We start from the raw sequence: 22,757 nt of genomic DNA, 5'->3' as shown, positions 1-22,757 counted from the left end.
CAAACATGTCAACAGCTACAGGCCAAAATGCATTTTTTGTAATTACAGCGCCACCTAGAGGTCAAAGGTCACCAAATTTCTTAAGCGTCTTCCTGATGAGGTAAGCGGTCCATGTAGTCAGTTTGGTCTTGATACATCAAATCGTTGCTGAGATATGAGCCCACGTCCTGTCTGGCGTCTTCGTCGCAAACTTTGATTGGCTGTCACGGGCGAACGGTTTTAGTTGCGAAGATGTAATCCAATAACTTTTGTGAGGCTTGGTCTGAAGATGATTTGTGTCAAGTTTGGTGTTGATCGGACAAAAATTGTGACCCGTGAAACTTTTTGAAGGTTTTTGATAAAATCCAAAATGGCGGAAAATCCATCATGGCGGAAAATGACGTCATAGGGTGCGTTGAACTCGTGCAGGTCCAAGGATTCCAAGGATGCCTCATTTTTGAAAATCGGGCCAACGGGTCAAAGGTTACGTGTGTGAACGTACGGCCAACTTTGACCTGTTGGTGGCGCTAGAGCGCTACATCTGCCTACATGAAACTTGGTGAAATGAATCATGGGACTGTCCCCAATCAGTGTGCCAAATTTCACAAAAAGTTACCATATGGTTCTAGGGGCTGCCATTGACTTCCATTGCAGCAACATAAGAAAGCCTACAATAACAATAGGTTACCTCCTACCGGAGGAAACCTAATCATTATTAGATTCGAGATGCAACACAAACGAGTTGAGCTTTCAAAACCAATGCTGTTGTCTGCCTTCCTGAGGCCCCGTGTTCTACTGGTACTCGTTTAAACGCGTAGACAAATCAAGTAATAGCCTACACCTGTGTAAGTTCCCAACATAGCAGATATTTTAATAAATTGAAAGCCATGAATATTGAAACCGCCGACTGATGAAGTCAGGATGCATCCGCAGGTTGAGTAATTAAGTGATTGGCTCTGTCCATTCGCGCACCTCACAGTTGCGTATAGATCAGACTTATCAACTCGATTACTATTGATCAAAACAGAACGAGAGTTCGGCTGTAGCCTACTTGAAACATATTCGCTGACGTGCATTGCATACGTGATGAATTGCTCACAAGTCTGCTTAAAACAACTAGTGAAGGTGTTTTAGGATAATATTTATGCCATATACAATAAGTGACTTTATGTAAACACCACTTATTAATGTCAGCTGCCTAATTATTTAGCGCAATGCTAGCATGACTCTACCGTAATTCGATTTTTAACCAAGGTAGCCTATTGTACCTATTGAGCCTGTTGATCGCGACCTGTTTACAAATCTGGTTAAAAAGATAAAGGTGAGCTGTTATTTATAGATACTAAATATTTCCCAGGCATCTAATGGCTTACAGCTACTAGTAAGCATCTAAACGTACAGAGTAAGGTAGGTTGACTGCTAAATCGGCAGCCACCAGTCTTTGGATAGCTCTCATAAAACAGTCATTGTATATATGGCATTAATATAAGTCTTACCATCACACATAGGATATATAGGTTCACGAACACACTGCTTAAATAAAACTTAAAGCCTACTATCAAAGTATTGTTTTTTTAAGATAATGTAGGCAACTGCTTGATAGCTGCTTTATACAAAAAAAATCAAATTAAAGTGACTAACGTCTGGCAAACTTGGAGAAGCCTCTGTTCAATGATTGGCTGAGGGGGTAGGAGGCGGGATCTGCTGCTGCTGCTGCTTGAATTCAACGTGAGCGCTTAAAACACCATTAAGCTGAATTGGATAACAGTTTTTTTTTAATCGCAGACTTTTTTTTTTGCCTTTAGGCGCTCGGGATTTTTCATAGGCGTTCGGGAAAACAGCTTAGGCGCGCGCCTACATTTTCTCTATGCAGGAAAAACCCTGATGTTAGTGGAGAGGAAGAAGAAAAAGGGAGCCCACTTTTGAGTGCAGATCCCAAATGAGTGGAGGTAGTCCACACCACCAATTTGCATTTGAAAGTAGTCTGTCAAACTTGCCAAGTCTGGTATTCTCAGATATACTGTGAAAGCACTTTGGATTTAGGAAACTTTATGCAGAGAAGCTGATTGGTATGAATTGGTTTATTTTCTGTTTGGTTTATTTAGAGGGATATTTTAAGTGCCTCACTTTATCACCAGCTCTAGTTTTTGGCTTGGAGAGAGGTGAGTTTTGACTTGCTTCATATGCAATTCAATGCACGCACAGTTTAGAGATTGGAAACTTCGTATGCCACAGCTTTTCAGACGTACAAAATCCTCCCATTTCATTTTTAGCCAACTCTTGTCAAAGCAGTTTGTCTACACTATTACAACCTGAACAATCGATCAATCTCATCAGGTGTGACATTCTCAGATGTCACACCAGTTTGGATTTAAAAAAAAAAGATTTAATGTAGGGTTTAATAAGATACAGGATGTTCTTGAATGTAGGCTTAATCTCTGTAGAGCTAATGATTCGACAAATAACTGCAATTTACACAAGAGCTAATACTTTAAAACCACTAAAAGCTTTTGTTTTATGGTGTGCAAAAGAGTATGGCTTAAGGAAAGCGGTAAAATCAATGTAATTATCTGCAACACAAATTAGAAATGGTCCCAGTTTCACCTTTTTCCCCCTGATAAACATGCATATTATTAGCTTAGTACCATGGCAATGGCAATCATTATTTGGGGTATGTTTCTTTGTGTGCTTTGGCCTTCTAAGTGGAGCTCGACAACTAAGGATGTAAGAGGAACAAACTTCATATTTGCTATGGTGTCATAGACAGGTTTGAAAAAGGCTTTGTTGCCTACTCTGATATGATGAAATGTGATGGCAAGAGGTGATGGCAATCTGGCTAATTAATGTTTTTAGCATCCTAGGTTGCTTGTGGTGCCAGCTGTGAAAGTACTGTTTAATGAAAGGTAGACTGAATGAACAGGGCTATGTCATCTTCATGACTGTCCTAAAACAACATGTTGATTGGCTGGAAGTGTTCATTGCTCTGTCCATGCCACTGCATGTTTGCTTCCAAACCTCCAGACCCAGGACTGTGTGTGACCACTGGAGGGGTTTTGGAGCGCACACACACTGGACAGATAGCCAGAGGGCTGTGAGGACCAATTCCCTGAATTTGATCAAAAGTGTATTGGATTAGAATTACGAAACTCACCTTCAATAGTTATGTTAATTTTTCCAGTTTCACAACTGGATTGAACCCAGACTGGCTTGTCTGGCTATTCAGTGACTGCCAACATAAACTTGTATTCAGGGGCCACCTACTGAAATTCTGCCACCCTGAATATGATTGGATGGATGATTAAACTTGGAGGCAAAGCCATGCTCACAAAATGCAAAACCTTTTTCTTACCCTGTCTGGAAACTTTCAATGAGAAAGATAAACGAAAAAATGCTCATCCTTTCTCGTTCCGACAGAAGCTATCAAGGTAGGTATGGCAGCATGAAATGAAATTAACCTGTTGAACATAAATTACATAAATGGCACTTTAAATCCAAACTAGAGGACAAGACAGATCATTTAAGGCTGCTTCCAATACTATGCATGATGTCCATATTATAGCACCTTTTTCATTGGGTGCCCTTGCTTCTACTGTTCAATTATTCTTATACTCCAGACAAGTAAGTTGGCTTGTCATACAAGTAATAAACCAAAGGAAAGGAAAGTTAATGGTTTCTGTTCTTGAGTTGTGTTTTCTGCTTTGAAACTCTTTGTTTTCAAGCCCACTTTTAAAATCCAGTGCACCTCTCTCTTCCAAAAGTGCGTATGTCTTTAACATGGTGTCTATTGACACTATGCACAGCCAATACTGAAGGACTCCTCAGCGTAGGCCATCTTGATCTGCAGTGGGCATAGGTGCTGCATGCCAAAAACTGACCGGCTTGTCTGAAGCTGAAACTATCAGAGGCACTGCAGCAGAGAGATGCAGCAGATCCAGGGTATCTTGGCTGTTTGGACATAAAGCAAACCTGTTGTTGTTCAGATCCAGGGTATCTTGGCTGTTTGGACATAGAGCAAACCTGTTGTTGATCTGCCAATGATTACCCTTCCTGCCAAGAGACCTTCAGACGTGTTCCCCCAGTGGTGAGGCTGTTATTGTGACTACACAACCGAATTGACCCGTCATCTGAAGCCAAGCATCGGTGCTCAGGCAGGTAGAGACCAAGGGCAGAAAACATGAGAGGCAGGTGTTGCCATGGTGACTCGCTGAGAGTGTGCCTATGAGACCGAGCGTGAATGTGAGAGGGAGATTAAAACAACGTTCATTACCCCTGGCACGTCGCCACAAGCCCGCTGATGCACCCACTGCAGCGACAGCACTCAATCCTGTACACGCTCATTCTCACACTATCCTCAGATCTCCAGCAAACAGAGGGCTGTTTCCATGGCACTGAACTGCCACTCGGGGAGAAATAAACAGCAAAACAAATTAGCTTTGGGAAAACGGCTGCTTGTTAAGAGATAGGCAATTATGTGTTATTCAGTCTGTGTCTTCCGTCACACCCACTGAATTAGGAAAATTAGTAGCGAAAGTGAAGGAGTTTCGCGAGATACGCAAGTAGATAGATGTTAGTAATATGTCTTTGTAAATATCCAATTATGGTGGCTTGTTGTCTGGCATTAGTTGTGAAAGTCAGTGTAGGGTCTTGGGTTCCTAATCACATGACCTATGCAGGGAGGTCAATTTAATTCTGTTTGTTTCTTGGATTTATATACTTCATTATACAAAGAGCATTGTCTGAGGATATTAAGACCTAATGCTCCCAAGAGCTACGGCAAGGTGGAGAGGAATTTGCTTGGCCTTTGAAAGGAAGACTGAGAGGCGATAAAGAAGGCTGTGGAAGCGATGAGAGGGAGAAAGGGAGCAGAAATGAATTGGATGTGTGATCCAGTAAGATGCAATCTGTGTCATTTGGTGTACAGTCCATACAACGTTGGTAATGTACATATTTTTTTTAACACCAGTCAGGTAGATACACTTGTTTCATTATACCTATTATGTTAATTATGATCCCAATGTAAATTTAAGTGTTCAGTGACTCAACCCTTGGGGTTATCTGTCTGTACACTTCAAAACTCACTATTCCGCCAGAGGAATGAAAAGGTCAGAAAAATGGCTCTTAAAAAATGGAACATGAAATGAAATGTGCTTACCCTAACACGTAGCCGGTGTACATCGTTTTTCAGAGACTTTTCAAAAATAGCTGAATCTATTTGGTGAAGGTGAAACATGACTCTTTATGAACTCTTTCATTGCAATATTGTCATGAAGGGTTACAGTAAACACTATTGTGCCAATCATGCCCACAGCTGTTCTGCTTTCCCTAAAGTGGCTTAGTTACTATAGTGACAGACTTGTTGAAGTAAAGAGGGTTTGATATTTGCAATAAGGTCCATATACATGTTGACTATATATATGCATTTGTTTTTGGATCTGTTGCCCTCCAAAGTCCTTAGTTTGGTTTCTACAACTTCTGTAATCACTCTCCATTTACGCTGTAACCAATTGTTAAATCTAATTTTTACCCAATAAGCCCCTCATTTACGGGCTACAATGCCTGCGGGGACACAATTTCAATTCCGGCCTGCTGTCATTTCCCGATCCTCTTCACTCCTCCTCACTTCCTGTTCAAAATACTTCACAGTCCTATTCAAATAAAGGCTAAAAATCCCATAAATACTTATCTTAATAATTATTATTATTTACACCAAAAAGTGATTGCATACAAGGCATTTTTCTGTTGAAGTCGTGTCGTGATAATAATTTGACTTTCTTGGCAGTGATCTGTCTTTATTGCATTAGTATCGATAATAGTTATGGCACCTCTGTGTTCCAAAACAGGATTGAAAAGGTCGTGTTTGCTGCATTTATGAACATTTAAGTTTAATAAATGGAGAGCCTTTATACAGAGGCGTCTACAGTTACACTGGGCTGGTGGAATTGATTGAGTGTTCTTTCTTTCTCCTATTTCTTCCAGGATAATCCTGTGGGCCAGTGCGACTTCAACACCCGGCTCTTCTGCATAGAGAAAGAGATCATCTTCCCCAGGCAAGAAAAGATGAAGACAGGGCAAATTGACAAAACCAAGGAGCCCTTCAGTGTCAGAAACAAACCCTTCTTCGACATACACGCCACAAGAAAGGTAATGAAACATATTGGATCAGATTGGACATGTAATGTTTGTCTTATAGCGGTGTATTGGTTGGACTGTACATGTTGCAACAATGTGAGTTGTTAAAGGTGAATTCATATTTTAAGTTTGCACTTTCAAGCGATTCTTGATGACATAATTCAGAATTCTATATTCTATATCCATCATAAGACCGAATTCTCTATTGCCTTTTCCCCCCCAACAAATAGCTGCAAAGGCAGATGTATATGAAAGGAATTCACAAACAGATTTGTTGTGATTTTTCTAAACAAATTATCGAATGTTCTTGTATGCAAACAAAAACCATCCTTGTAAAAAAAAAAAATGTTTTGTCAGCAATAGCCCACAGAATCCCACTCATCATGAATTGGTGGGCAGAGTTCAATATCAGCAGTGTTGATAAAACTGGCGAGAGGACCTTGGTAGGGCCTTGGTAATGATGGAGCTGCTGTTGTGTGCAATGCTGAATCCCAAGGACAAACACTTGCTTGCACATGCTTTTAAATGTCCCCACAAGGCTGCAGAATTAAGCGCTCAAAACAAAACTGTTCAAGGTTATCAGGCAATTAGCGTCATATGATTTTCTTTCAGCTTTTTGTCACTGTACATTCAAATGCTTGTGATGTTTTGTCATGGTAACAGGCAGGAGGCAGTAGACTTTCAAGCTGTGTTGCCCAGCCTCTCCTGGGGGAGATGAGACAGCGTGATCTGCACACAGTCCATCTGAATTCAGGACTTATCACTTATGTCTGTGTAGCCACTGGTGCCTTTTAGCCGTTGTGGTGAATGAATGACACTGGTAACCTCTGACCAACCCCTGATCCCTGTCTGGTTGTCTCATGTCTGATTCTTTGTCCCAAATCCCTTTTTGAGATGGATAGGTCCGGTCTTGTTGAAATGTTCTGGGGGTGAAGTCACCAGTGCCTCCATCTTTATTTGAGAGTTTCTTTGTTCTCCACTCCAGCCATCTGCTAGAGTACAGCAGCATCTCTGTTCTTGTGGCTGAGAAGGCCATCGGAGCAAGGGCCCTGCTTTGCTCTATTATATATCTAGGGGTTTAAAGCTGTGGACATTCCCTAAAGTGGGATTTTACCATAATCCAAGAGGTCACATAAGGCCTGTTTGTCTGTGGAACTTGCCCACACAGTCTCACCCATTTTTTCCAAATAAGATCATTGCAGCATTTCAGAGTTGAATGCGTTTGAATACTTAATGTGAACTAAACACAGTACGATTTTGTATCCATTGTAAAAAGTAAAAGTCACGCCGCACAGAGTTCCACGTGATTGGATCAGCCCTGACCCTGATGTGTGTGGAGGGTCTATTAATTCTGATTTTCAAGAGGAGCCCTGGAGGGGTGTGTGGAGTGGAAAGTGGAGGGTGAAGAGGCTCATGCTGAACCACCCACTACTTAGATGGAGATGTAGCTGTTGAGCCAATTAAACCCAGATGGAGAGCCATATAACCACACATCAGATGTGATCACGCAGCATGTTATTCTGAACGGCCAGGGCCCTCTCTTCCTTGATACCATTTCAAATCCTGCTTCTAGAGGGGAAAACTCTCAGCAGTTGAAAACAGTCTGCTACACCAACCAATACGATTATTATTGGACAGTTGAACAGATGGACAGAATGGACAGTTCCTCATTTAATGTGGTATCATTCTTTTTAATGGGACATTTTAAACTGTGTGATTTTTATTATTTGTGTAGTTCTTCATTCTTTTATATTTGCGTAAGCTTTGGTGGTCTACATTCAGAGCAGAATCGTGTCCTTCCCGTGCAGAAGACCTGGGAGATGTTTGGGATGTGTTTACGGTATTGGCTCCCTCTTCAACCTGTACGATGCATTTTTGTATGATTTGGGTGATTTGAAAAACATTCTTGTAGCAAAAGCAGTTTACTCTGTGAATCTGTAACATCCTTTAAGGCAGGACAAGCAGGTTTCTGAATCTAAGACTGGCCATATGCCATGAACGATAAGGGGGAAAGTGTTCCAGCCCTGCTCCACCAGGGCTTACACCAGCACAGCCTTTATTAAATGTACAGTCCTATCATTCTGAAAACCCGACATGATAGAATTGTTTTGTAGAGCTCAAATAGGTCCGTCCTCTGATATTAAAACCCACATTGATGAGTCACAATGTGTTTTTTTTTTTATCCTTGTTGCAATGGGAACTAAATCCATCTAATGAAACCCCATTGAAGGCACACAAATATCTAATGGTATAGTGTGTGTGCGCAGTCTCCAGAGTGGTGGGCTTTACAGGGTTTGAAGTAAATAAACCATCCATCACGACTGTATATATTTATATACGTCATATACATACGTCAGCTTACGTCTAGTTGTGAACACCATTGCAGTTAGCTGCTGTGAGACCTAGTGACGTGACGTGATGTGTTGGGGCGCCCGCCATCACCGCTCCATCACTACCTCCGTCAGACACAGCACGGGCCACTCTGAACTCCCATAGCAACTCATCCATTTAGCTGCTAGTAATAAGGTAATGAATACTCCATCCCTTGCTGGGACGCTGCATGGTTAAAGCCTCATGAGACACAAGTGCTGACGTGAAATGGTCCTGGTTGATGGTCTTGGTTGTGTTTCTCTACTTGAGGAGCTGCATGAAGGCTAACCTTAGGGAAAGCCCATGCTGCTGATGAAGTATAGAACAGACTGGATGCTGTATAGGCATCAAGATTGCACAATTTGCGTCATTTGGGTGTACGTCAACAACCCTACAAAGTCCGACCACATTTCATTTTAACATAACTTTCTTACACTGGCTTTTTGGGATTATATTTACATAGATGTATTACTCATTTACAGTGGTTGCATGCATCTTGTGAATTCAGAGGACTGTTCAAACCCTGAAATGAAAAATGACTAGACATTACTGACTAGCAGCTACTAGACACTCAGTGCTAGTTCCCAATAGTCTTAGTGCGAGGGCTAGAGTTAGAGCAAGGCAGTACTGCCTCCAGCCATAGATTATATCCACTAATTACAACATGGAAGTCTCACCTCCATTGTAACAACCTTGCAAATCAAACCCTTAATGAGTACCCATTTAGGAGCGTTAGTGAAAAAGTAAACAAGAGAGCTGGAGATATGGATTTTTGAAAGGGTGCATAATTCTGTGGACTAGGAAGCCACAGACATGTTCAGAACAGAGGCATAAGTTAAGATCCTGGTAATTCAGCCAGTTCTCAGGTAATTTTTTGGTACATAGTACAGCAAAAACATTCATTTGAATGACATTTAAAAACCCAAACGCACATAGTTTTTGTAGCAGATCTTTAAAGGTGTTGGGAATGCTGTAAAGACTTCGGTGAGAGGTAAATCCCTAGGTGAGATTCGTAATTTCCCCAAACACAAAAATAAAGGGGTTGGCTTTGTTTTTGAGGTATTCCTAAATCCATGGGGTGAACTTAAGCTGGTTTTTAGTGAGATGTGTGGATGTGCTAGGTTTGAGCTCTAGCTGAATCCCATCTGTTGGGAGGAGATTGTGTGTGAGCCAGGGATAGATGTGTCAGAGGCATCACACCACCCACCGCGGCCTGTTTGTCATGAATCACATGGGCCACACTATCACTGGAGCAGCAGAAGACTCAGCTGCCAGTGCCCGAGCCCTATTCTACAAGGCACATTTGGAGACACGGTGGGAGGAGTGAACAGCACAGACTGCATTATTTTGTGGACACCATCTTACTGGCCTTGTAAGCTCACAGACATGGGTCCTGCTTTTAGAGAGGGACTTAAAGGTGATACCTGCAGACTACCACTGCATACTGTAGGCTCTACATGTCTATGTCTGCAGCCATGTGCCCATGCCATGACCATTCAGGGGAGCTCCCTAACCATGTATCATTGTATTAACAAGCCATCTCAAAACACCGTAGAATCTCATACCCCTCTGAAGAAAGATGATCAATGTGAGTGAGACAGTTGTGAAATGGAATAAAAGAAGAAAAAATTGCAGTTAAAATGCAGAAACATCTGTATTTGCTATTCATTTCCTGTTCCAAAGATGGCGTAAACATGCATCTTTTTGGCAGATTCTGAGGAAACAGGGTTTTTTTTTGGAGCGTGTGTGTGTGTGCTGCTTCATCATGCAATATTAATTCACATGCTGTTCATTGTCAAAGTAGACTCTGTGATTGTGAGTTTTGCAGGAGGATGGAGTATTTATATTTCCTTTGCACAAATTGTATCCACTGCAATATCCAAAAATATCTGTATCAGAGCATAAAACCTCTTTTCAAGTAAACTGAGAAATGGGAAGACTTTTCCGAGGTATTTTTTCTGGCTCCCGGGCAGGGAGAGGCAGTGCTTTGCAAGAGATGGAAGAAAGCTTTTTCTCCAGTGGAGTGACATTACTCTACCCATTACTCTACCCACTCATGCTCACTCACACAGTTCCAGACGTTTTACTGTATCCGAATATTAAAAAATCATCTAGGCTGCCAGACCACTGCATTGAGTTCTCATCATTTTGACAATCGCTTCTCTGTTAGTCAGAGTCCCGGCTCTCCCATAGAGCCCCTTGGGATCATGATCCTTGGGCTGTCGTGAGGAGCTCCCGCTATATGAAAGACTCTATTTATGTCCGTTACATTCAACTGTGAATCGAATTGAAGTGAGGTCAGTTGTTTGGGGTATTTCTCTCAGAATCGTCAGGGCTCGAAAGGGGGGTGCAACATGTGAAGACACCACACGTTAAACTGTTTCAAAATGCGAAGAGACCACACGTTAAACTGTTTCAAAATGCGACAGTACTTTTTCCTCACCTGAGAAAGCTGTTTTGGATTTAAAATGCTAAAATATTCAGTATTCAAAATACTGGCGACAGGTCAGAAAATCTTGGCTGCTTTTGGGCGATGGAGAAATTGGTCTGCAATATCAGCAGATCATAGATATGTTCATCCTGGCAGATGATCTTTGTGGATGTTTACTATGGTTCTTTTGCCACATAGTGCTAGCTGCCAATACTGATGAGTGCTTGTGTCCTCACCATCTTGAATGCATCACCAGTCATCTGGGTGCTGATAGCAGGTGACAACTTGATCAAATCTGCTCAAGCTGCCGCTGACAAACAGACTCTTGCCTTCACATCTTTAGAACACTCCTGTCTTGATAAGAAGTCTGTTTTATAGATTGAAATTCACGGATAGAGGCCTTTGCTATTTGCTATTCCCTGTGTGTGCGCCAAGGATCTCTAACAGGAATAGGTGGAAGGTATCGACACTGCTCACTGATTTTATTCACTGATTTTGTGGAAGATCCGCTTCAGATCAATGCTTTGTCAGACCACATGCTGTGAACAGCATTTCAAATTGGGACTCCTCATTTGTTTGAAGGGCCCTCAGATTTGGCCTCAGACTATCTTCAGTGGTTGTTGTGTGGGTTGTGACTATGGGGCATATTTCTGTCATTATCCTTTGTTATACGGTGCAGTCTCGTCTTTGTAGATGCTGCTGTGTTAATGTTCACTCCTATGTCTATACTTCTGTGCCTCTATTTGACTGCAATCACTTCCAAATAATATATGCTTATATTTATTTGTGTGTTATCTTGATTTGTTTAGTGCCACTACCATGGGAACATACTCCGCCTGCCTTATAACCATTTTTGCACTAAACCTTCATCTGCCAAATGTCTATACTGATTGTGTTTTTTTGGCACAGACCCTTTGGGACCCATTTGATGGGTATTACTCTGAACCACCCGGTGCCAGTTGCCCCTAAGCGAAGCTATTTTGAAGCCTGTTTATCTTGACTGGAACTTTTATGACCAGTGACATTCATCATAGAGACCTGTGGCATATTCTCTTCCTTGGGAGGAACACTGGTGTACAGAATCATTCAAGGTTGTAGCAACTGCAGTGTTGTATCAGACGTGCATGCGATATCACCAGAGCTCACATTGGTAAACCTACTTGTATGTTATTTGATAGGTTGGTCCTGTCTGTCAGTCATGACTTTCTACACAGTATGCGTCTCTTATCCTTAATAGATTTGGTCTTAGCTAGTCTTACGTGATTATACTGTAGGTATGGCCTGACAGATGCACTTGCTCTCTCTCTCTCTCTCTCTCTCTCTCTCTCTCTCTCTGTATGTATGTTACAACTCAGAAGAGCCTAGTTACCACACGCAAAAAATTTGACAACCTACATTGCTCACCTTTTATTATGATAAGTATCATCCCGGACAAAACATACTTTTGCAGCCGTTGGCTACTTTCAAAATAGCAACAAACCAAAAAACAACACCTGCTGTGTTTTTTGACATGATCTGTTTCTAAAGAAGGCCATTCTGGCAAAGGTTTTTGTCTTAATCTTCATCTTATCTTGTTAGACACTGAAGGAAACTTGAGCTTGTTAAGAATGAAGGTGGATAGTCAGCAACATTACATGCATATGGCATGCAGCCCAGTTAGCTAACTAGTGAGCCAGTGTCTCACTTCAGGATAGCAGATATGGACAGACAGGGCATTTTTGTGAATTATGACTAAATCAGGAGGATTATTTAACTCTCAGGAGTCTGAGGACTGTCAGGCACATTTGAGGTAATTTGACATGGCTTGACATTTTTATCTTTCCCTCCCATCTAAAACCATTGCTCTCAGAGTGCTACATATGTTATTATTTAGCACAAAATCACTAACAACATCCTGAGAGCAGTAGGAATGCATTTTTGGTTAAATCAACTGTACATTTTTCAGAAACCTATTGCTGAGGTGCTGAGATATTGTAAATATAGACACACTTAGTGTTTGTGGCAAAGAGGTTTTGAGCTTTTGACATTATAGACACAAGTATTAGCTACACAGGGGTAATTAAAGTATTCATCAGTTTCATAAAGTTTGGTTATTAAACTTCTGTAAGTTTGGAGGGACACTGTTTGTTTTGGAATAATACAATATAGAACACATATAAAAAACAATGGGTCAGTCCATATAATTGGATTTATTATAGTGATAATATAAAATCAAATCAAATCAAAGTTTATTTATATGGCGCATTTCCTACCAGGAGGTAACACAATGCGCCTCAAAGAAGAAAATTGTCTTGTTTTAGTGATGACTCGTGCTGCTGCAGTTTGTATTTTTTGTAATTGACTGATTGCTTTTTTTGGTAAACCACAAAAAAGCGAGTTACAGTACTCTAGCCTGCTCATGGTAAACGCGTGCATCAGTCTTTCAGTGTCAGCCTGAGAGAGAAACTGTTGCACCTTAGCAATGTTTCTTTAATGAGTAAAAGATATTTTAATTATATTTTTTATATGGGTTTCAAAATTTAGATCCGAGTCAAATATGACCACCTAGGTTTCTGGTTTGGTGTTAAGTGCTTGTGTTTCTAAGATAGTTTCTCTCTCTGCTTTTTCATCAATTACTAATAACTCTGTTTAATCTTGGTTGAGCTGGAGAAAGTTTTGTGACATCCATAAATGTATCATTGAGGGACCCCACAGGTCATAAAAATTTGTTTTTAGCTGTGGTCCCCAAGGGCGACAAAGTATTCCCGGCCAGTTAGATAGGTCCGACACCAGTTTAGGACTGAGCGAGGTCTTTTAATAAGGATATCATAATCGACATTGTCAAAAGCTGCACTCAGATCCGGAAGGGCCAGGACAGATTTGTGGAGTCAGCATTAATCCTGAGGTAATTTACAACCCATGACTAATGCCGTTTCTTCATAATATGGAGAGAAGTTGACGTAGGCTAGAGTAGCAGAGGTAGGAGGTAGAGGTTGGCTGTTTGAGTTGCAGAGCTATCAAAGCTATCAAACCACATAGCCTTTTTATATGCCTATTTACGCTCAGGTAGGCTGTGGTGTTTAAACGATGCTTAATTGGTACTAGGGGGCCCAAAGTGTGCCAAGAAAAAGAAGAAGGAGAAATCGAGACTCATTAGACCAGGCATCATTTTTCCAATCTTCTATTGTCCAATTTTGGTGAGCCCAGGGAATTTTAGCCTTAGTTTCCTGTTCGTAGCTGACTGGAGGGGCACCCGGTGTGGTCTTCTGCTGCTGTAGCTCATCTTCTTCTAGGTTCGACGTGTTGGGCTCTCAGAGTTGCTCTTCTGCATACCTAGGTTGTAACAAGTGGGTTATTTCAGTTACTGTTGCCTTTCTATCATCTTGAACCAGATCGGCTGTTCTCCTCTGACCTCTGGCATCAACAAGGCATTTCCTGCCCAGCAAAGTGCCGCTCCCTGGATATTTTCTCTTTTTCGGACCATTGTCTGTAAACCCTAGAGATGGTTGTGCGTGAAAATCCCAGTAGATGAGCGGTTTCTGAAATACTCGGGCCACGTTCAGTCACTAAAATCACCTTTCTTCCCCATTCTGATGTTGGGTTTGATTTTAAGATTCTCTTGTGTTGACCATGTTTACATGCCTTAATGCATTGAGTTTTGCCAAGTGATTTACTTTAACGAGAGGTTGAACCAGTGTACCTAATGAAGTGCCGGTGAATGTATATACCATTTTATGCTTGTATGTATTGTGTGCTTTGTACTACTACGAGGCCCACCCACCCCCATCTTTTTCTGTCTCTATTGAGCCAGCCTTAGAGCCCCCCCCTTATGTGCCACGGTTCTGCTTAAGGTCTCTTCCTGATTAACAGGGAGTTTTACCTTGCCCCTGTCACCATTGGGCTTGTTTTAAGGGGGGTTCAGGCCCTGGGGTCTTCCTTGAGACAATTGTATTGTTTTGGTTCTATATAAATCTAATTGAATTGAATAAATAGCAGGTACACAAGTCTTTTCATTTGTTCATTTTCTGGTGCTATTTCATGGGTAGTCCAGACATCTCTCCGCTTCGATCGTCTGTCCTCAATAAGCCACAGACATTGATAGAGAGCATCAGAACCTGGGTATCCCTCCAGATGATGCACGTCTATATTCTCATGTACATCTTCATTCTCTTTCAGCTTCTGGAGGGGAGCTTCCTTGCCCAGGTCAGTCATGAGACGGACGGTCTTATCTTCCAGCCAATGGGGGTGAGTGATCTGTTGCATACTGTACTAGTCACTGTGATCCAACTGTCTTTTCATCCATTCTCCACAACTCATTTCACAATCTCTTCTTGGCCCTTAAGACTGTGTCTACTGATGGCTTTGGGGTTGGAACACTATATAAGGGCCCAGAGCTGCTTTTCCATCTGAAAAAGTTAGTCTGATGGGTTCACACTACTGATTTTTGAATTCATTTAAATATTAATCTGCAATTGTTCCTCCTTGGTGCCATGAGATATCCCATATTTATGGAGAAAGTGTGAGGCCACCGTTGCTTTAGAAAAATGGTCAATGCATTAAAGGGAAATGGATTGCAAATGGACTGCTTCACAGGCCAGTGTGTTTCTAAGGGTGTAGGTTTAATCAAGGAACCAAAAAAATAATTGGTCAAGGATTCAAACTGATAAGGAGGATTCATTAAGAATTCTTCATCGATACAATCTTATCAAAACCCACCAACACTAATTCAGTGTGTGCATCTGCATGTGTGAGCATGGCTGCCTTAATGGGAAGTTTCAAAGCGAAAGGAAAGATAATTAACAATTGTCTCATGTCTCATAGTAGCAGAGTAAGTGTATCAGCATTCTGTCTGCAATCATATCTGTAAGACTAGTCTTTCTCCAAATATGTGAGGTATTGTGGATAATAGGGAGGGATTATGAAAAGCAACATTTAGGGAATGCTTGATCCATATGGCCTTTTCAGTCATTCTATTAAATCAGACTAAAATTGACTGAAATTGAAGTTTTGTTTTTTTATGTCTGTAGTTATCAAGTCGCTCTTTGGTATCACCGAAAGATTTATGAGAACACAAAGTACTTTAGTAATTCTTTTTATCTAGCTTGATCCATGTCTTAGGTCTGGCTAGGCTGACAGGTCAAAAGTTCATGGGCCTTTTCCAGCCCGACAAATAATCTGTTTTCCCAGTGGTGTATGCTCAAACTAAATTATCTCACTCTCCATCTCAGCCAGCCAGCCCACAAGATATTTCACCCAAAAAGCATCCTCCTCCCCCCCACCCATGCCTGTCCCCAACCCACCCGTCCCTGTCCCCCTCCCAATCCCCCTCTATGGCCACTTCAACACCATCAGCAACAGCCTTGTCCTTCAGCTCCCCTGGCAATACAGAGCACAGAATGTTCAGTGAGCTCTACTAATGGCAGCCCACATGTTCAAAACATTGATTAGATTGTGTGAAGTGTTCAGGGCCCCTGCTAGTGTGGAGATGCTACTGGCAGCTGCTCTGAGAACAAGCTGGGACCCAGTATGCCGAGCATGTTCTCTACTAGCCTTGTTTAGTCCGTTCACCTTATGGGGTTAACCAGTGTAGTATAATCTGCTGCCTGTATCACGTCAACTGCAGACTTCCCCAGGGCCTCTTATTATCACTAAAAAGCTAGCTCTACTTAATATAAAATTGTTAGCCAACCAATCTGTTACATCTAATTACATTATAATATCCTACAATTTAGATTTTTTGTTTCTGACTGAAACCTGGTGAACAGAAGGCAGCAGTGATATTGTTCTCAGCGAGACAGCACCAGTACATTTCAGTTGTATGAATGTGTGCCAGATTGGCACGACACGAGGAGTAGCTGCTTTATGTAAAGTCCAAAATTAGGACAGAGATCATGTGTTGAGTGATCAATCATGCTACATGATTAACAGGAGACGGAACAAAGATTTTAACCCACCTTGAAGCACTGGATGTACATTTGATCAAAAAGTTCCACATTTAGTATTTTTGTAGGAGCATTTAACAAGAGGCCAGCTACAACACCATGTTAGTCTTAAAGCACATCAATTGTGTTGTCCCTATATCAGCAAACCTCAGGTCTTCACATATCTGGCCCATTAAGAAGAGTGTCTTGTGGCTATCCCCCTCTAAGAAATGCCATTTTTGAAGACTTTATGGTCTGATGGGTTGGTGAAGTTAAGCCCTTTTGCCTGCAAGCAAAAATCTTGTGGTTGCCACAGTAATTGTAGCCCAACACCTGGATAACACATTACGTTTTTTTATGGTTTCTAGTTTTAAAGGTGTAGTGATCCTGTATATGGGAAACAAAGTGTCTGGCACCGAAAAATACACTATTCCATCAACAACAAGGGGTGCTAATGCTCCAATGACGCTTCAGGAGCACTGAAAAGAGGGCTGGATCATGTGATTGGCTTTTAGAAAACATGTCAACACTCTTTCACCAGCATCAATTACTATGCCTTTAAGTTTCTCTTTCATTCCATAAAAATAATCACACTATCATGTCTCGTTTCACATGACGAAGATGGTGATTTGTTTAATGAGTTTTATTATAGGGGTGTTCAAATTTAATGAATCTTCTTATCAGAAATGTTATGAGGACATTTGTGTTTGATTAATGACACGAGAAATGATGGCTTATGACCAAGGCAAATTGTCTTTATTGATTGGTTTTCATTTTAGGGTCATTAAAATATACAGTTATGTGCACTGAGCCTTAAATGTTTAATGTAAATAATCACATCGTAGTTTATTGCTCTTTTCTTGAACTGTTTGTAGTTTGCTGAAGGATGAAGCCAACTAACCTTCCATTTGGTCCAATAAAGAGATGCAGATGCAGATGGAGGATGGCGTGGTTGCTGGGCTACTCCACTGACAGATTAGACCTATTAGTTTCTCTTTCAAGGGTGCTAATTCATGTGTCACTTAGGCTATTAATATCACCATACTAATTTCCTGCGGCTCAATCTCCAGATGCAGCAGTGATGATGGTGCTATTTTCTAGCCTGTTTCCAACCCCTTCCTGTTGCCTGATTTAAATCCCATCAAGGTGTGGTCCATCGCTTTTTGCTTTAACTTTGTCTTAAGGGGATGCAGTCCCTCTCTGTGTTGTCATATGCAGAGAGCATGTGGCATGTCAGCACACACTTTATAGTGCAGCGGTAGAAGTTGCTCAGTAGTCTCTGAAGAAGGTGTTCTTTCCTCAACTTCCAGAGAATCTAATTACTAATAGTCTTGAAGACTGCCTCAGCTGCCAGTGGTTCACAAATACTGCTAGGGTTACAGTTTCTTCTTCCAGAATGAAGCCTATTCAAAAATTAAACAAGAATTGTTTTAAAAAAAAGAAAGTTGCAACAAAAGACCATTGTTATAGATGAGGTGATTAGAGGTCTGCTCAAAATAGCAAAGACGACTGAAAAGGTTCACCTTGCTCAGTGCTGAGGGGTGAGAGTTTAGATGGTAGCAGTACAAATATGGCCTCCATTTACCACAGGCTGACAGTTTGGTCTGGCCTGGAGCACAGGTAGCACCAGACTGTAAACATCTGCGAAATCTACAGTCAAGACAAGCCTCAAAAGTACAAAATATTGTTCTAAGTTGATGTCCCTATCTCCCAGAAAGTGGCAAGTTTGAAGCAGTGTGGTTTGTCGTTTTGATTGTAACTACCTTATTTCTGCCCATGAGAAATAGGATGAAGAAGTGAAATTTTGTCTACCTTTTTAATCTTCAGTTATTTATATGGCACAATTTGCCTTATAAATAACTGAAATTTAAAAGGTAGACAAAATTTCACTCCCTCATCCTATTTCTCATGGGCAGAAATTAGGTAGTTACAATCAAAACGACAAACGACACTGCTCCAAACTTGCCAGTTTCTGAGAGGCTGAGTATTCTCAGTAAGAGCACCATATATTTTGTTAGTGAACGGGAGTTTTGGTCAATCCATACATCATTACCTGGTAATGTTAGACAGAACTGCTGACATATGTGGCCAATTAGGAGCACACTCCTTCCTCAGGACCATAACAATATACCTGTCCAGATCCCTGTCAGATAGCAACTCCTAATAAATAGCACTGTCAGACTCCCCTTGTCCTGCCGGAGTGACACACACAGCAGCACATACTGGAGTTCTTCACCTGGGTAGAATCCAGTGTCTTGTTACAATGAAGACAAATTATCATTTGGGATGTTTCTTACTTTTTTTATGACATAGATAATGTCTGTGTCTATGAATTGTATGTGATGATTGTATCGATGCATATACAGAATACAGAATTCTTAAAATAATGTCTGTAGAGGAATGTATGTGCTATTTCCCATGTTATTGGTGAGACCGTGGTGAACCAGGATGCGGAGTCCCAGTATATAGAAATAATGATTGTGACTCATTGTCTTGACCTCTACTCAACCATACAACCACTGTCTCTAACCTATATATAGAACTTAATAATAATAACAATAATAATAGTATTAATTATATTAATTTATTTATATACATTTTTTATTTATATAGCACCTTTCTAGCTGAGTCCAAGGTGCTTTACAGGATAAGTACAGGAAATAACAATAAATACATCAAAAGAAGAATTAGTTAATGAACAAACAGACAGAAAAATGCATCTGGTTTATGTACAATAAAATATAAATGAAAATATAATGGATAAGCACAAAGGTTTATATCAATCAGAAATAGGTTAACACAATGTAATTAAAGGAATCCAAAAATAGTCCATAAGGAGGAAGGAGCTCTGACATCACAGGACAGGCTGTGCCAGAGGAGTTTAGGGGCTGAAACTACAGAAGAGCGTCTCTATTCATGCCCGTGGAATGAGCTCACTCTGAATGAGATGTGTGCCACATGGCATGTGGAGATAGATTGATGTACATGTCTGCATTAGTCAAATAACTAATGAATGTCAGCGCTACAGATGGCTGAGTGGAGAATCATCAGAGCCTCCAGATGGGGATCTGTGTGCCTTATTTACAGAACTTCACCCACCCCAGTTCCTTTCAAAAATACTCAACACTGTTGTTGTCTATTTTTGTTGTATTTGTTGTCATAAAATCTGATTGAGGCTCTGATTCACCATGCTCCAGTGCAGTGTGACACACTTTTACCAGAGAATGTTTTTAGTAGTTAACAGGAACAGCTCGCTGGTCAGCCCACTAGTTTGTAGCTCTGTCACAAGTTCATTCGAACTTCAGAACAAACTTGGTAAATTGATGTGCAGGTGTACGGTAAAAAATTGGATTACTTCATAGGTGTGCAATATCAAATATCAAATATCAAAATGTCATCGTCATTCTAAAGAACACGTCACTATAGGAAATCCAAGTAAGCACAAATACAAATTCTTTCATGCTTGACAATTAGTAATGGGTAAAGATCTTCTAGAGAGTTCTAATCATGCACTCCAGTAGTCTGTGCCCTAGCTATTTTAAATGGCAGCACAACACAAAAACAGCTGGCATTTGCTGTACATGAGAACACATAGAATTTTCCTTAGATACAAAATTTGACAATTACATTGAATTATGCTTAATTATAAGCATTGTTGTATGGTGACGTGGCTGATGGTGACATCAGTTTCAGTTGTAATGGGAGGAGTTCTATAGCATATTTACATTCATCCTGGGTAGCTTCATCTATGTATTAAGGCCACAGCTTTAACCTGAGTTAAACCTTAACCGTAAGAAATCATTCCATTCTAAACGTGTGCTCTGTCCTGTCACATCATGCTTCACGAGTACAAATTACATAATTTGTGCCCTCTTGTTCATGTAGCTGTTCTTCAAACCCGACAGCCCTCCTACCTTATAGAAGATTTCTTTTCATAGCTAAACAAGAGACTCCCACCTCCTGCCAATGAAAAGATGTACTGAACACAGAGACCTTGGGCTTTCTTTGTTTTGTATGTATAAAATGCTTCCTGGCTGATTTTTGTCTGCCGGTAATGGCAGCGGTTGAAAAGAGATGTGAAGGCCATATCCTAGAGCTTGCTCAGGCAGAGGGGAGAGCTTTTGCTCTCACGGCCCCGGTCCTGTGGAATGGGTATGGTCACACTGACAAAAGCAAAAACAGTTTCAGTCAAATGAGCCCACCCTAAAAGACCACAACCTTGCCATGTCTGATATTTAATTTCAGTCCTACTCAAATTGGGGGCAGTTCATATAAAATAATATGAAGCCAACAATACTGTGTCGAGTTTGTCACACAATGGATGTCCTTCATCCTCTTTTCAGGATTCATGTGCTTCTTTTTCACGATGCCGCTTAATTGCACTTTCATCAAACACGTTTAGAGGGGGTTACTGGAGTGTTAAATCATTTAATTTTGAGCCGTTTTCTATTGTCATTCCAGTTGTCATTCAAGTCATGAAAATACAACTGAAAAAGGTCTCCTTTCAGATTTAGGGGGAAAACACTCAAAAACTAATTTGCATTTTCTTTCTATTTTATCAAGTGTGACAAGCTTTGCCATGAGTATGCAGATGAACAAATATGTCTGAAGTTTGAGGTTGGATATGCAGGCTAGCATGCATTAGATAAAGGGGGCATGAGCCTGGAGAAAGGGGTATTTGCCTCAGGGGGGAGACTGAATGCTATGGTCAAACAGCACATTGATCTGCACAGTGATAAAACAAAATGGAGCCAGTAATCTAATAAACAGCATTCACACGAAGAGGGCCTAGGTGCTGGTTGCTATGGGGCCAAGTTGAAATATTACATGAAGCTACAATGATGCACAGTGCAGAAACACATGAACCTAGCCTATACACAAGGCTTCCCTTTCATTACCATAGTTCACTCTTCCATCAATATAGACATGCTCTTGGAATGAAACGTACTTTTTGCCTTAGTGTTCAGAGTACAGAAAATGTGTTTTGCTCCTTTAAGAGCAGTCAGTCCTTGTGCTGTTGCTAAGTTACCGGGGATATAACGTGACTTGTCTTTCCTATTTACACAGAAGAATTTGTGGATCTACACAAAGTCAGTGTATTTTGGTCTGTCTGTATTGGAAATGTCACTTCCACCCCATTTAGCTTCCTCTGTCCCTGTCATGTTTGACATGTTCGCAGATCTGGGCTGTTTCATTTCTAACCCTGGATGTAGACTCTCAGTGATGCCATGGCCCAGACCCAGGGGCCAAACTGAACTCATCCCTCATTCAGATGTTAAACTAAGAGAGTAGACCAGTCTCCAAGGGATGGCTATGAACAAGTATTGATGCGTTAAAAAGTGTAACTTCATACCTGATATCTTGCCATATCTTCTGTCTTCTCTGTTGTCTTCAGAAATACAAGCCTGGTAGATGTGACAACATCCTCAAGTGGAAGCCACCCAGTCACAACTCAGTTGACTTTCGTCTGAAAATCACCAAAGTTGGTGGTGAGGGGTGAGTCACGTCACTATCACAGGGGAAGCTCGCTTCCAACCGTCTCTTTATGACACACACATACACACACACATACACACACACACGCACACACACACACGCACACACACACACGCACACACACCGAGCCTACTTTACATGCTGCAGGAGTCAAACATCAAACCATACACACAGCGTGAATGTGCTCACTTTGAAGCATGTTTTTTAAAACACAACAAAAAAATGTAGGCATCTATTTTCAGTCATTGCCATCCTTGGGGCTCCTCATTCTTGAGAAGACCCTCACTTGTGCTCAGTAACATGTGTATTAAAGCTCGGAATGGAATGAAGAACACGGAGATGTTGTGGAAGGTAAACGATAAAGAAACGAAAAGAAGTAGAGTTGTTCACAAAAGTATTCCATAATAAATGTCCACTCGCTTTTGTGAATAACTATGTATGTATCAGTGTTG

At 41.0% G+C, this 22,757-nt stretch overlaps 1 protein-coding gene across 1 annotated transcript in view; it reads left to right on the top strand.

Annotated features, from left to right (window-relative positions):
• rngtt (RNA guanylyltransferase and 5'-phosphatase) overlaps positions 1-22,757 on the top strand; it is a 70,381-nt gene that overhangs the window by 31,013 nt on the left and 16,611 nt on the right. The window contains exons 11-13 of the mRNA XM_080833691.1: positions 5,956-6,120; positions 15,065-15,133; positions 22,205-22,305. Of these exons, the coding sequence (XP_080689817.1) occupies positions 5,956-6,120; positions 15,065-15,133; positions 22,205-22,305 (335 nt within the window). The remainder of the gene's footprint in view (positions 1-5,955; positions 6,121-15,064; positions 15,134-22,204; positions 22,306-22,757) is intronic.

This window comes from Sprattus sprattus (genome assembly GCF_963457725.1).
Source record: "Sprattus sprattus genome assembly, chromosome: 2".
NCBI classification, from domain to species: Eukaryota; Metazoa; Chordata; class Actinopteri; order Clupeiformes; family Clupeidae; genus Sprattus; species Sprattus sprattus.
The sequence above is the reverse complement of the archived record's forward strand: the minus strand, read 5'-3'. Positions and strand labels throughout refer to the sequence as shown.